The 14,458-nt window shown below is 39.1% G+C and overlaps 1 protein-coding gene and 1 long non-coding RNA gene across 7 annotated transcripts in view; one reads left to right on the top strand and one right to left on the bottom strand.

Moving 5' to 3' along the window:
• The first annotated feature begins 6,680 nt into the window (after positions 1–6,680).
• Positions 6,681–14,458, top strand: part of LOC127143557 (uncharacterized) — a 41,938-nt gene continuing 34,160 nt past the window's right edge. The window contains exons 1-3 of one of the 3 annotated variants that reach the window (XR_007815100.1): positions 6,706–6,732; positions 6,865–7,007; positions 7,092–7,222. This is a non-coding gene — a long non-coding RNA (uncharacterized LOC127143557). Of the gene's footprint in view, positions 7,008–7,091; positions 7,223–14,458 lie in introns of all 3 variants that reach the window. The other 2 variants (XR_007815099.1, XR_007815101.1) reach the window with 2 other exon arrangements.
• Positions 10,344–14,458, bottom strand: part of rerg (RAS-like, estrogen-regulated, growth inhibitor) — a 39,034-nt gene continuing 34,919 nt past the window's right edge. For all 4 annotated transcript variants that reach the window (XM_018702853.2, XM_018702852.2, XM_018702851.2 and 1 more), the window contains exons 4-5: positions 13,750–13,823; positions 10,344–11,819 (exon numbers count right to left, since the gene is read on the bottom strand). In XM_018702853.2, coding sequence (XP_018558369.1) covers positions 11,409–11,819; positions 13,750–13,823 — 485 coding nt within the window. In that variant the 3' untranslated portion in view covers positions 10,344–11,408. The remainder of the gene's footprint in view (positions 11,820–13,749; positions 13,824–14,458) is intronic.

Here is a 14,458-nt window from a genome sequence, read left to right on the forward strand (position 1 = left end):
CCTGTGGCTATGCATTCCACTTTCTATCGGTCATCCACAGAGCTCCACATGGGAGGATTTGAATGATTTTCTCCATATATGGTCACTTCAAGAGAAGACCTGGCTCTTACTCTACTTTTGAAAGTCCACTTTGAAGCACGCAACTTTCAGAAAATGTAGTGATAATCCCAAAATCCCTTCATCTTGGATTACTACTGTATTTTATTCATCTTGGCATGAAACTCAGGGTGTTAAAAGCCGACTGGCAACGTGAGGCCACAGAGAAAGAAACCTGCTGGACTCCAGTGCAGCCTTTCATCTGCTGCCCACTTTACGTCAAGCTTTCAAAGTAATTGTGTTAAGCGCTAATGTTACAGAGGTAATATGAAACACATTCAGTCATGAATATGTCACTGCACACACATGCACACTTTATTACTTTTCAAACAATGGCATCATCACTCAGATATTTCTGAAAATATTTTATGTCATTTATTTTCAGAATAGCAGGAGTTCTTGGAACTGGTGGTATTTATTGAGATAACAGACCTTATCTTTTTCCAGTAGTGAAACTTTTGTAACATCATTATTATAACCTGCATTAAAATTGCTATATGTAAGTTTTTGCTCTTGCTACTTGACAAGAGCTGACTTCAGCAGTGGAAAGCAACACCAATGTTAACTCTTGTTTTGCTTCTATTTCTATCACTTCTTTTCTTCTGCTAAAGTTAGCATGCTGACCGGCTATCCCAGTCCTGCCTGGCCTGTCTCATCACTTTCCGATAGCAAGTCACTGTAGTATCCAGACTGCCTTGAAGAAGTAGTGCTGATCAGACAGCATATTCTAACCTCTTGTATTGCAAAGACAACAATCGCTGAAGTTCTTTGCAAGCAGTCATAACCACCACCTGCTCTCGGTGACAAACCACATTTAGCAGCAGAGAAAATTTACTCATAGCCCCTTTAACAGATCTTTTGGCCACTGTGAATGCGAATGTGTTAGCAAACAGTTGCACAATTTACACGATTGGCTGGAAATCAGTATAGACATGTACATGCACTTTTCAACCATACCAACATACGTCAACAAAAACATTTAAAACACACCAGCCTGTTGTCACCTTCTTGAACCCTGAATCCACATTTACTAGGTGATAAAATGGCCTTAAATGAACCTCAGTACACTATTCAACCTCTGTGTTATGTAGGATTTACCATTTCATTCCATCATCAGTAATGAAGCAATAAAGCAACTCACTACTGATAAACACAACGCAAAAAAGGTGCACCAGACAAAACTTCAAATAATAAATGCATATACTTATTATAGCTAACAGTACAATTTAATAATTATTTCCTGACATTTCCCTGATGAAGTATTGTGTAAAGAAAAGTAGAGATTTGCATCTGGTAGAATTGTAATGTTTTTGTGAAGCCACCAAAGTTGATGGTGATGGTTTAATTCTTGGTCTCTATGAGATTTTAATCAGAAAATAAAGTGATGACAAGTTTAATAAAAGACTGTTTTGTTAATACTAAAAACACCTCAACCTGTACAGTACAGTATGTTAAGCTTGTGGACTGTAGACCACCCTGAATACTTTCAACAGCAGATGATTTAACAAGCCAGAGATAAAGTATAGTATTACATAACGTTATATTATGCTTCTCCTGGAAATGATCCTATCTCCAGCTTATATCACTTTATTGCAATGCATCATGTCCACTAAGAAGTCACCTCATAACAGTGTATATAAATTTCAATTATCCCGAAAAAGTGATCCAACTCTCCTTGTTGTTGTTTCTTAAAACCCCACTGCAGTCACCCTCTGACCCTCCAAGATACCGTAAACTCTGAAAGCTCCTCATAGTTTGTGCTGTGTTTCACATTTGTTTCCCAATCTTAGACATGTGTTGCATACCAGACTACTGGCAGCCTGATGGTAATCTGCTGCCAGTGTGACTTCTTGCATTCTTAAGGTGGAATGTCAAATCTCTCATCTGCCACAGGTCCCTGCCTGCCTGCCTGCTGCCCCCATACCAGTCAAAAACAAACAGCTCAATGATAGTCCATGTCTGCAACACTATTTGTATAAATCTGTTCTGAGAAAAATAAATTGTGGCGTTTACGTCCTAATTCTTCACATCTTGAAGTGCTTGTTTTGGGTAAAAATCAGAGGGTAGCTACACCCACCAATAATAAACTAATTAAACCAGTAGGGGGCGTTGTCCTCCCAAACAAAACCCATCCTGTACATATGCATCCTCATCCTAAGATCATGTCCTATTAATTATGGACCTGATCTTTAACCCCAGGCTTATTGATTTTCCTTGAAAGAAAATGTGACTAGTGAATACACACATTTAGATTAAATGAAAATTAAGTCATTGCTATGGCCTATCAGTGACACCAATCTGTCTGTTCCTCATGGAAAATTAGAGGTAATTTACCTGCAGAATAACAGGTCAGTGGGTTCAACAAATAGAGCTATAGTGTCTTAAACTGATTTCACATTCATTTATTCCACCATGTTATTTCCGTAATCATCTTAAAAGTCTTGTGGTCTTGATAGACACATCTGAATTTGCATAAGACATGACACAGCACAAACATCTTTTAATAATGTCAATCCCAGAGAAATAATAAAGCTGCACCATTAATATCTTTATAACAATGGAATGGAAAATGTGACTAAATCTCACTGTGTGTAGTGTGAAAAGAGTCACATGTAGCAACTAAGCGACAGAGAATTTGAAGTTCTACGAAGCATTTTAGCATCCTTCAGCCCCTTCTTTTGGTTTTACGTCCCATTACTGTTTTGGATTAGTCTCACAGCTCTCATTAACCTAATTTCCAGCGACAGACCAAAGTGAATATTAGACTTACATTCACCAGGTGTCCACAAACACAACTCCAAATAAATGCTAATGTACTTCTGTGTCTGCTCTGTTCATAAAAAGGCAGTTGTACACAAACATTAGCCAAATCAACTTAGTGAGGCAACAGTATGTCAGGCTGTTCTTCTGCCTCCCACTGACCAAAAAATGTATTAATGCAGCTTTAATCCAACAGTATCAGAGTTGGACTTGGATGAATTTGTCCAGGTAGATGTGGAAGGATGCAAGAGGATGTTGCTTAGCAACGAGGAACATTTTCCCCTATGTGGGATCCCTAAAAATTTAATTTCAAAAAAAGAAAGAAACATAGGACTAATTAAATTTTGTATTAAATGTTGTTGAAACACAATAGCCCACTCAAGGTTGTACTTTTCTGTGTGACACTGATACTGCTGTGATGCAGCTGTGGGTATATGGCTGTTGCCTGAGGGTCATACATTATCACAAAAACATTAAGGGTAGTGCAGTACTTTGAGAATTTTAGAGGAACAAAGTTGACTTACTTTTAGATTCTGTAAAAGCTTTCACCATCGTTTTACAAAGTCATAGTTCTTCCAGGTACTATGAATCATATTTTCTCATAAAAGCTGATGTTTCACCTCTATACAGTAGCTATAAGGTATAACTACACAGCCCTCAGGAAATGGATCATTGATTTTGAAGGCTGGAGTGGCACCTCTATAATTAAACTCTAGTCCATTTTATTCAGCTCAGTGTACAAGTCTCAGAAGGTCTCAGCATGCATCAGAGGTTTCATCATTTAACCAGGGTGCGTGTGCACTTATGTGTGGGTGGGTGGGTCTGTGTGTATGTGCCTGTAAGTGTACTGCATTAGCGCACTTGTAAGTGAGTATGTGTGTGTGTGTGTAAGAAATACTTTTTTCCCTCTCAGACCTGCCTACTGTACAACAACACCGTGGTCACCATAGTGAGTATCTTTAAAACAAGGAAGGGCCTTGGTTGTCATGGCAACTGCAATGCCTCATGGAGCACAGAAGGATGGAGAGAGAAGTGGAAAATCCTTTACTGTGGTTCACAGTTTGTCATATTTCTATGCTGACATGTTTATGTTCACCTAAAGACAGTGAAACCAACCAGTCAGTAAATTACATTTATATAACACTTTTATCCAAAAGGCTTCACAGTTTTTCCTCATCTAAGAGGCAAAACCATGACCCCTTGGGTTCAGTGTCACATACAGTAGATGGCAATTAAATATTTGTTTGTAGTGTCCAAAGCATTGAAAAAATGCTATATAAACTTTATATATACATTATTTTGTTCAATGAGGACATTCCGCAGATCTCTCTATTTACAGTTTTCAGAGGGATTGTTTCTGTGGTAGGAAAATAATGCCAATGAAAATTTTCCAAGTGAATTCCATCAGGCAGACTCGGTGTACTAAAAGCACTCTGCATGTAGATTTAAGAGAGAGAGAGAGATTCTCTACAGCCCCTGTTGTTTTTACAATATGAAATACCTCAGTAGCAAATATTTAGTCTGCCACTTTCTTATACCTATAAATATGAACGGCTTGTATGCTACAGCATTTAAAATTTCAAACCATAAATGGTTTGTATAGTATACTACACACCACTTTATCATAATTCCATAGTGCTATGTATTGATTTTGGTGGGAAAGTTTAAAAAAAAAAATTAAAAATGTAAAAGACAAATCATAGGCTCATAAAAGGAATAGTTCCACATTTTGATAAATATACTTATGTGCTTTCTTGAATGGATCAGATGAGAAGATTGACACTGTCTCATATTTGTCCATTAAATATGAAGCTACAGCCAGGAGATTGATAGCTTAGCCTACATAATTGAAGCTAAGCTAATTGCCTGCAGGGTCTAGATTCATATTTAGTTCCTATAGTCTAATTCTCTGCAAAAGAGGACTTAAGTATATATCTCAAAATGTCAAACTATCCCTTTAAAATCACTGAGTGTCTAAAGGGGTTCTTCTGTTGGAGAGCAAGAATGTGCTCAGTAAACTGAATATAGATATTTCTTGTGTGCAAGTGATAGTGAAAGGGTAAGAGCCATACAAAAAAACATTCAGAATCATCAGTAACATTTTATTTCACAAGTCTGTAATTTCCAATTTAATTCCTGATAGGTTCTAATAGGTTTACTGGGAAGATACTATGTAATTTGGTACTAATCTTAGAGCCACTGTTCAGTTGGCACACTTCCTGTTAATTCATTCCTTGTTAATTAGTCAGAGCACAGCAGGTCAGCCAAACACCAAAAGTATGAAAATTTGTCTACAGACAAGCATGTAGTTTACATATATGAAAAGTAAAGTTTACAATAATAAGTGAATAATACATTAATGTATATATATATATATATATTTTTTTTAAGCAAAATTCCTATTTCCCCCATAATTAGTAAAAATCATCTTAGTGGTGATTTTTTTTTTTTCTAAAACTCATCATTTTTCTTCATGCAGTATGACAGTTATTGTTAAGAAGCAGTCTGAAGACAGTTTCACAGACTGGATACTCCATAACATTTAAAAGACACTGAACTTGAGGCGATGATGTTTTTCTCTCCCAAAGCGGATAACTGTATAGCATTTTAGAAATAAACTCTTCAAGTTCAACTTAAACAGCTTGTCAGTGTATCGCCAGTCCACTGTGGGAAGAAGTATGTGTTGTTTGTAAGACATTGCGCTGCAGAGGAGGGAAGAGCTTTGGAGAGTCAGCCTGTTTACAGAGGGAACATTACCCCTCTCTGCAGGCCCTTCATTTCCTCTGCTATGAAACTTCTCTCCTTTCTGTTTTTCCCCCTCCTCTGCCTTATAATGGAAAATTTCATAAAGAGGATCTGGAGAACACGCTTCCTACTAAAAATGTTCACAAAAAATAAACACACCGCACACATGAACATCCAAACTCTCTTTTATTGACTGTCTTGGATTGATTTACTTCTGTTTGTCTACAATAGATCATCTTCTGCTGTATTTTTATCTCCTGTCTGTCAATCATTATGCTCTCTCGTGCTTATTTATGTCAATGTGCTGAAATCACTGCAGTGCTAATTTTCCCCTTGATTGCATATCTAAACAGGATGTATGGCGATATCAGCCTCTACAAGGATATGGGAATTACTTCTGCTCCAGAGATATTTGTTTCCCTCCAGAGATATTGTTGGTATCAGCAGAGATAGTTACATGCTTTTCAAGAGTGTTTGCTGAATGTTTTCCTCCTGTTGAGTGCAATGCTACAAAAGACTAGACACAGGCTACATTTAGCTCAGTTCAAGGACAGTGAACTGTTTTTAAATCTGCATCAGAGAACTTTTTTGCATTGAGGCAAAACAACATAACCACAAGATGCATTCACAAGCTGTTCAGAAGCTTTCAGTGTCCACACATGATCTTCATCTGCAGATGGAATTTGCACAGTGTCATGGATTTGTACATCAACACATTTCCAAGTTGACATACAGTTTAAACCTCATGCTAAAGGATGTAAAAGGCAAGAGGGTGAGAAGTAGATGTATCTGTACCCTCAGGTAACCAAACTTCTAAATGTATTACCATGGACCAATTTTGTTTCCATAATATTTTTTGATCTGACATGCATTATGAATTTACAAATGTGATTTTTTTTTTAAATGAACTGGCTCAATAATGCTTTTTGTATATTTATCTTTGCAGTGACTTGGTTGAGTGAATTGTTTTATGTAGTACTAGCAGTATCCTCTGTTTGGAGCAGTCCTTGAGCTTCTCATGTACTATTCCTTTGGTTGGTCAGGTGTGTGTCCTTATTTAAGCCAATCAGTAATGAGCACTGTAACTTCCTCGAGGGTGGGACTAATTAAGAATGGCGTCAAAGAGATAGGGTAAACAAACAATATGAATAGAAACCAAACGGTGTTTTTTGTTGTTGTTGTTGTTTGTGTGTCACGTTACTTTAGAGTGCTTAAGCCTAAAGATAGATGATATATATATCGTTTTATTAACATGTAAAACAGGAAAGTAAACCTTGCACTATTGGTATGGACGCCATTAGCACGCAGTGGACTGGTGCTAGCTTAATAGCTATCGTCCTCACCAGCTTGGTTGAGAAGGGACTGCTTGAGAAACAGATTCTTCACAGAGTTTCTGCGTGAGTATGGTCAGTGGTCTGTACGCCGTATTCGTGGGTACATATATAGTTTAAAAAAGAAAGAGGTTTCATTAATGTTTGTGGATTTTTCAGCTTGTTTCGGATGCTGCTGCAGTTGTGGAGGACGGACTCGCGGCCATGAGAGGAGTCACACGCACGTACACAGAGCCTCGCCAGAGTTTGACGAACTGTTGGAGAAAAGTTTTCTCAGTTTCCAACGAACAGTGAGTACTGAACGGATACGCGGAGAATATACAACCACATGTTATCGTAGATCCGGGTATTGAAACCTACAGCCATCTATTCGTTTTCCATGTGGGGCGGGGTTGCAGTGAATTCAAACGGTGTGTTTATTTTCATTTCATTATCATTAAGGGTATTACTGTGTAACACTGCTTCTGCAATACATGTTTGGTATTGTTATTACAGTTACACCGTTGTGTAGCTATATTATCAGTTTAGCTAGGTGGCATCCTCTACCAATAAAAGGAGAAATGTGACTCCAGGTCACTTCAGTGTTACCTTATTTAGTGTTACCTTGTGAGCTCAAGAGGTTGAGTGGGTTGCCCATTAATTGGAAGGTTCAGTGGTTCAATCCCTGGCTTCCCCAGTCTGCATGCGAAGTATCCTTAGGCATATAGTGAAGATACTGAAATTGTCCCTGATGTATCATCATGCTGTGTATGTAGAACAAGCACTGTAAGAATGTGTGTGTGAATGGGTGAATATGACCTGTAGCTTAAAGCACTTTGAGTGGTCGATATGATTAGATAAGCTTTATATACGTGCAGTACATTTCCCTTTTAAATACACAAGATGCAATGTGTGGGTATGGAGGATTTGGAACTATTTAAAGGTACTTTTGATGTGCTGACAGCTGACTAGTGAAAGTAATGAGTAATGCAACGCATTACTTATGCTCTTGAGTCATTTGAAAAGTAATGTAGTCACTTTTTCAGTGAGCAGTGTGTAATGAGTAATTGATAGCAATTGTGTATCCACCAGTCAGGAAGCAGCAGTAGATTCAGCTGATTGTAATAATGCCGCCTACATTTTTAGCATCCATATGTCTAAACCATAGTGATGATAGGGAGCCATACCACCAGGATGGAAATATTTCTGCCCCAGCCATGACGTTTCCCGTTTTTCAGGAAGCACATTTTTTCCATCTCCTGTTGGCACCCTCACTTACTCTGTAGCTGACCCCTCCACCTTGTATTGATGTAAGAAATCAATGAGAGAACTGCGTTAACTCCCAAAATGTTGCGGTCATACATCCTCGTGCCACGTGGTGCCTGCATCACATCCACCCAGAAGCTAAACCCCTGCTGCTAAGTGGCAATGAGAACTGTGGGAACAATCTGCTGTCCTTTGCCCTGTAATTCCCCCACAGTGATTTCCTCTGGATGGAACACCTTCCAGCTGGCTTTCCCAACAAACCTTCCCTGTGTGTCTCTCTTCAGAGCAATAAAAAATGATAAGTGTCCCCACAGTGCCTTGAACTCTGGACCTTGCTTTGCACCAACCTTTATTGCATCATAACATGACAGGAAGACACACACTCTAATTCATCCATCAGCCCCTCTAGTGAGTAAGTGCATGGCCACTACAATCCATTCACTTACTCAAAGCTTTGTATCCACTGAACATCCATTTGAAAGTTTGATGTTAAAGCTACAATAATCAGTATTTTTATCCCAACAATGGGTCAAGTGAAAGCGTTTTTTGAAGTGATGAACCTACAGAGAATTATCACTCAGCTCTGCACTTCCCTCTGCTTACCAGCTCAATGTATTGGTTTTAGGTACTGTTTTGCCTCAGTCACATCCCTTTCACAGATCTCAAGTTCCCCATATCAATTTTTGAAGTAGGAGATACTGTTGCTAAATAGCTTTAAAGTTAATCGTGACAAATGTGGAATAGTGGAAGAATGTAATCATCTCAGTATCTGTGGCTGCTTCCAAATTTTGTGTTTAGAAATATTGCTAGCTCAGACTTTTTTGTTATGTGTCTGTGTGCAGTGGTTGCACAGTTCACACTAAAAGATAAAGAGCCTGTTGGCCACCTGGTGCATCAAATCTGGAAAATGACCCTTTGGCCAGCACAGTGGAAGGTCAAACCTCCAGCGGCATCCAGAACTGTATGAGGGTGATTAGAGCTGATCGACCTGCCCACCAGCGGTAAAAAAAAAAATCTCACCACATCCACTCATATCTACCTTGTATGTGACACAGCAAGACTGTCTCCCTCTATTTAACATGATTCACTCAACTAGGAGTTTTTTTTTCTGTGTTCAGTCAGAATTCTTGTGCAGTTGGGGACTACCCTTTTACACTGGTCAGGATGAGGAGTAGCACTGTGGCTCCTTTCCCTGGTTATGGGATTATGGGATTTTCACCTCTAGTAATCATCTGCCAGATAGCTGGGCCACTCCTCCCTCCTTCACCCAAACTTAAAGTAAGCCATTTGTGTTTTTGTGTCCTCTCCCTGACTCAGCAGACTATTTGAAATAACAGGGTGTATTTTAGTGGGAGTTTTTCCTTTCCAGTGCAGTTCACTGTCAGACGTGGGTAGCCCTTAGCTTTGATTTTCTTGGCTACTACTGTGGCAGGAAGTGAAAAAAGTTTTAATTTAACAGCTTTAAATTTCAGGCTTCAAGGCAATAAAAATGAATGAGGAGGAGGAGTGTATTTTGATATCTATATTGCCCAGAGGATACGTGACTGATGGAATAGTGAGCTGTAGCAACACAACACGCCACTGAATCCACCCAGTATTGTCAGTGACTGTACAATGATAAAGGAGCTTTTTCCTGTGACTCACCAAAACAGCCCCAGTAGGGATTTAGTAAGAGAAAATATTCCAATCATAGGTCACTTGCCTATCTATATATTTATGATAGTTTGTGCCCATGACATAGATGATGAGACAATGATTCGCTCTTAAATTTTGACAGTGCAGAATAATTTTTACTTCTCAGGTTGTTTCATTTGATCAGACTGAAGCATGTTTTGTATTCAACTACAACTGATTGAGCTCTCCACATGTATCTTCTGAAGCTTGTCACTGATGTTGTCTGCCTCCTCTGTGATTACAGCATAAAGGTATTCATTATTTGTGCACTATAGTTTCATTGAATAATTTGAAATGAAAAAGAAAAACTGACATAAATCTTGGCATAGTATCAGCTCAACTTGCAAATGAGTTTTGGGAGTTGGGTATAAGCTGTATAGTCTGGAGACACTGTCATCATGTTAATGTGACATTTAATGGTCAAGCTGAAGGCGTCCACACCAGTCACATTTACATTGACGTCAAACAAACATATGGACTCATGAGGAGAAGTTGGGGATATATCTCAGTTTTTAATTACAAGTGCACAGCTGGTTGTTTTGATCAGAGACAGGTCACACACAAGTAACATTACATTTCAACAATTACAGTATCAACTACTGTAGATGCCTTTGGGTTCTGTACACACCTAAGACACAGCAGTGCTTAAGGCAATATACTATATCATACATACTGTAGTTTACAGTATTAACATTACAACCATAGGGAGCATCCCTGGAATGTGGCATGTCAGGGTAGATGGTGACGGCTTCTCTAAGGTTTAGAGAAAACAGCAAAAATGTTCACTCATGAGCCATGACATGTTCTGAACCTGTCCTTTGGTTCCTTGAGAAAAAGATCTTGAGTTCATATGTCGTGGACAAACACAGAGAGCCACATCCCACTCTGCAGAACAGTTAATGTCAACAGAACATAGTGGACTTTGTTACAAGGTTTGTTTGAAGGACAGGCATTGACAACTCTGGGGATTTTTCTAGGGTTGACATGGGCAAAAGACAGTGGATCTACTTTTATCTAATAGTTCTCTGATCTTATTTTTCTTTGCTGACACAACAGTTAAACACGTGGGCTGAGAACATCACAACATCCCCCTACAGACAAGATACAGAGAGGAGCTACAAATCTTCTCATAAGAAAATTCTTGGATTCTCTGCATGCTAAATGAGACTGTTTGCATGCATAATTTTCAGACTGCCCTCTGGATTACTGTTTGATTTAAAGAGAGTTAGATGAGAGGATAAAAGAAAAAGTTGAGAACCTCACCATGTTAATGATTCATCACGAAACGTTCCATATCTCACTAGTATCCAGGATTATTTTGATCCAAATGAGCTTGAATGTTTGGATGATAAATAATTTGTTAAGGTTCCCAGTGATAACATCATTAACCTTTTCCAGAAGAAAGAGACATTGCACTTGGGATCTTTAGATGGAAAATGATCAGAGAGTAAGTAAAGAACATATTCCACATCAAATCAGTCACAGTTTGTCCATTTCAGAGCCATTTACATTTACATTATCTGTTCTTGTGGCATCAGACGATATTGTGGCTCTTTCCTAGCTGCTGATCTTGGTCAGCATCTTGTTGATGGCCTGTTTGACGTGTGTGGTGGAGCTGCGGCGTCTGGCCTTGCCTTGCACAGCCTTGCGGCGCCTCACCTCACGGCAGAGCTCATGGAAGGCTTCAGCCACTGCGCCACCTTCATCAGCACACGCTGAACATTCATAGAAAGCGCACGCCATTTCAGCCGCCAGCCGCTCGCCTTCCTCTGTGCCGACCTGCCTGACATGGTCCAGGTCCGACTTGTTGCCCACCAGGACCAGAGGGACATTCTTTGGCTTCTTCACCTCCTCTAGGAGACTCCGGAGCGGCGCCACCTCCTCAAAGCTTCCCCGGTCTGTGATGTCATACACAATGACAAATCCATCACCCCAACGCATGTGGCCCTCCTTCTGCTGGATGTCCTCCTGAAATCAATACAAAAAAACTGGTGATGAACTCTAATTGTAACTTAAGCTCAAATTTTGAAGACTCTTAAAGGAATAGTTCCAACATTTTGGGAAGTTCTACACCTACTTTTACAATGTGTAAAACAACCCTCTTGCCTGCGTTCCTATTTCAGCTACAGCCATGCAGTTCAAGGTGAGATCAGCATATCAGGTAGTTATGGTGTCCCATTCTAAGTAGAGGTCCACTTCTGTGTTTTGGGACAATAGCGTTCACACCTCATGTGTACCATACTTGAGTACACATGAACTGTCCTTAAGACCCCCTTTTCAGTTGGTCTTGAGTACACAGTTAATTGATCTCTGCCCCAGTATATTATACAGTGTTCACACCAGCTAAACAAACTGGACTTGGGGGTCAAGTGTACTCGGATCCCGGCCCAGGTCCATTATCTGAAAGCCCTGAAAGACTAGCTGCTTCCCCTGTTTTCAGGTTTTGGATTAAGCTCATCTGGCTGGCTGTAGCTTCATATTTACTTTGATATATTTTAGGCTACAGCCATGTACAGACTCTTGGCAAGAAAGCAAACTTCCCAACATATCAAACCATTTCTATAAATTTGGTTTCTCAAATCATCAAATGGTCAAGCTTCAAACAAGGATTTTTCTTAATAGCTCTTGCATAGGTGACAGTTTCAGTCATGTTTGTGTATGTACGATACCTAGTTTCTTTATGAAAAATCATTTGTTTTCAATTCCTGACTTTTTCCTCTCTCCTCTCCCACATGTGCTTAAGCTATTAATTTAATTCTGGAGCAGTCTGAGGAAGGAACATTCAGGCATCTGCTCCTAATTTGATCATGTCGAAGCAGAAACAGTCCCTCCAGTCGTAACAGGACCAAACTGTGCATGTGGTAGACTTGAAATTGTAACCTGACTGGAGGGAGGCACACCTATTCTGATCTCATAGTTATTGGTAGAGGAAGCTTAAAAAATACCGCATTCCTCCAGATGACATATGTGAGAGCTTGACATTTGGGTACCTGACTGACTTTTGAACCTGGAATTTATGAGCTACCAATGACAGTTAGCACCATGCTTTGATGCAATCAGAGTCAGGAGAGGTCTGACATCCACCATGCCTGGAAACATTCAGACCTCATCCTAATGCCCACTGGAAATAGACTACAATGTAATGAGAGAGAGATGACTTGGCTGAAGTGTTGCAGGGGAAATCAACTGCCAGCAGAACACCTACGCAGCACTGCAGCATATTTATCTTCAGCCCGAGGAATTGCGCAAGCTCTCCCTCATGGCCATGTTTCTGTCAGACTGCAGGAAGTAACCATCTTTAAGTGCCATTCAGTCTCATCTCTCAAGTCCACTCTTACATTCTTCCAACAAGTGTTTTTCCAAAGTAAGTGTCAAACAGCATCACTAAAGGCTGGATTCTGAAGTTGGACTGCATTAAAGAAAACTGGAGCCATCTCGGACTCCAGCTGAGCTGAGTGATTTAAAGTGTGGATTGCTTTTGCAGTGTGTGTCAGCTCTCCCTATGACCAGTGTGCCCTCTGAAAATGGGCTTTAGTCCCATGTATAGAAATTTAGATTTTTTTTCATGTGATATAGACAGGATATAATTTAGTTTTTAACATGATATCAGGATAAACTTAAGGCTTGTGGCATATGTTTTCTTTCCCCTGCTATATGATGTGCAATCTGAAATTTTGCAGGTTGATATACTTTATTCTTACGTATATAGATGTAAATATAATGTTATGATAGTTTTGTTTTTCTGTATGTGATACTAGAAGATGTTGTATATGTTATTTATATAATATAATATTCTTTAATTTGGTATTGAAGTTTTAAATCTAATGATTGTGCAAATGAAGTTTGTCACATTTCACCTCCTCAACGCCACAAATGTTTGACGGATAATTTCTCTCACCTGCCCTGCAGTGTCCAGAATCTCCATGGTAACAACCTCATCATCAATGTTGGCTTGATGCCGATATGTGGATTCTGTAACACACAAAAGACAACAAAGAGTTAGTCCATTTTTTTTTAGAAATCCAATCCACTGTGAATCATCATTTGATAATAGTGACACCTGACTCCAAACAAAAGAGTAAAACTCATTATGATGCATTTTTGAGTTAGTAAATTATATATCAGGTGGGCAGATTTTGGAAATGTCTCGACAATAACTCATCATTATTGAAGTGGGGAATATAATTCCACCTACTATTTTCTTGTATGATTCAGAGCAGTGGTTTTGTATAGGAAGTAGGTGTGGAGGAGCATTTTCTAACACATAAAACTGATTATAACTGACTGTGCCTTTGCAAACCAAACTTCTGTCTTGAGCCTAGATTTTCCTCTTACGCAAGTAATTTACTTTTTCTGTAATGAAGTAGTTTTCTGATCTGTTGTGTGATGTTGTGGTGTTGCTATTATTCCAATTCATCCTTACAGTAACATGACTATCTATGCCAAATTTCATAGCGATCCATCAAATAGTTGAGGAGGTAAAAAATAAATAAATAAATAAATAAAAAATGAAAAACTGAACTGTGAACCACAAATGTCAACATCATGGTGGCTCTAGAGGAATAGTCAGGGATCATAAAAGTTGGCAAGATTCATGAATACAATTG

Source organism: Lates calcarifer, linkage group LG18 (assembly GCF_001640805.2).
Source record: "Lates calcarifer isolate ASB-BC8 linkage group LG18, TLL_Latcal_v3, whole genome shotgun sequence".
Lineage (NCBI taxonomy): Eukaryota > Metazoa > Chordata > Actinopteri > Centropomidae > Lates > Lates calcarifer.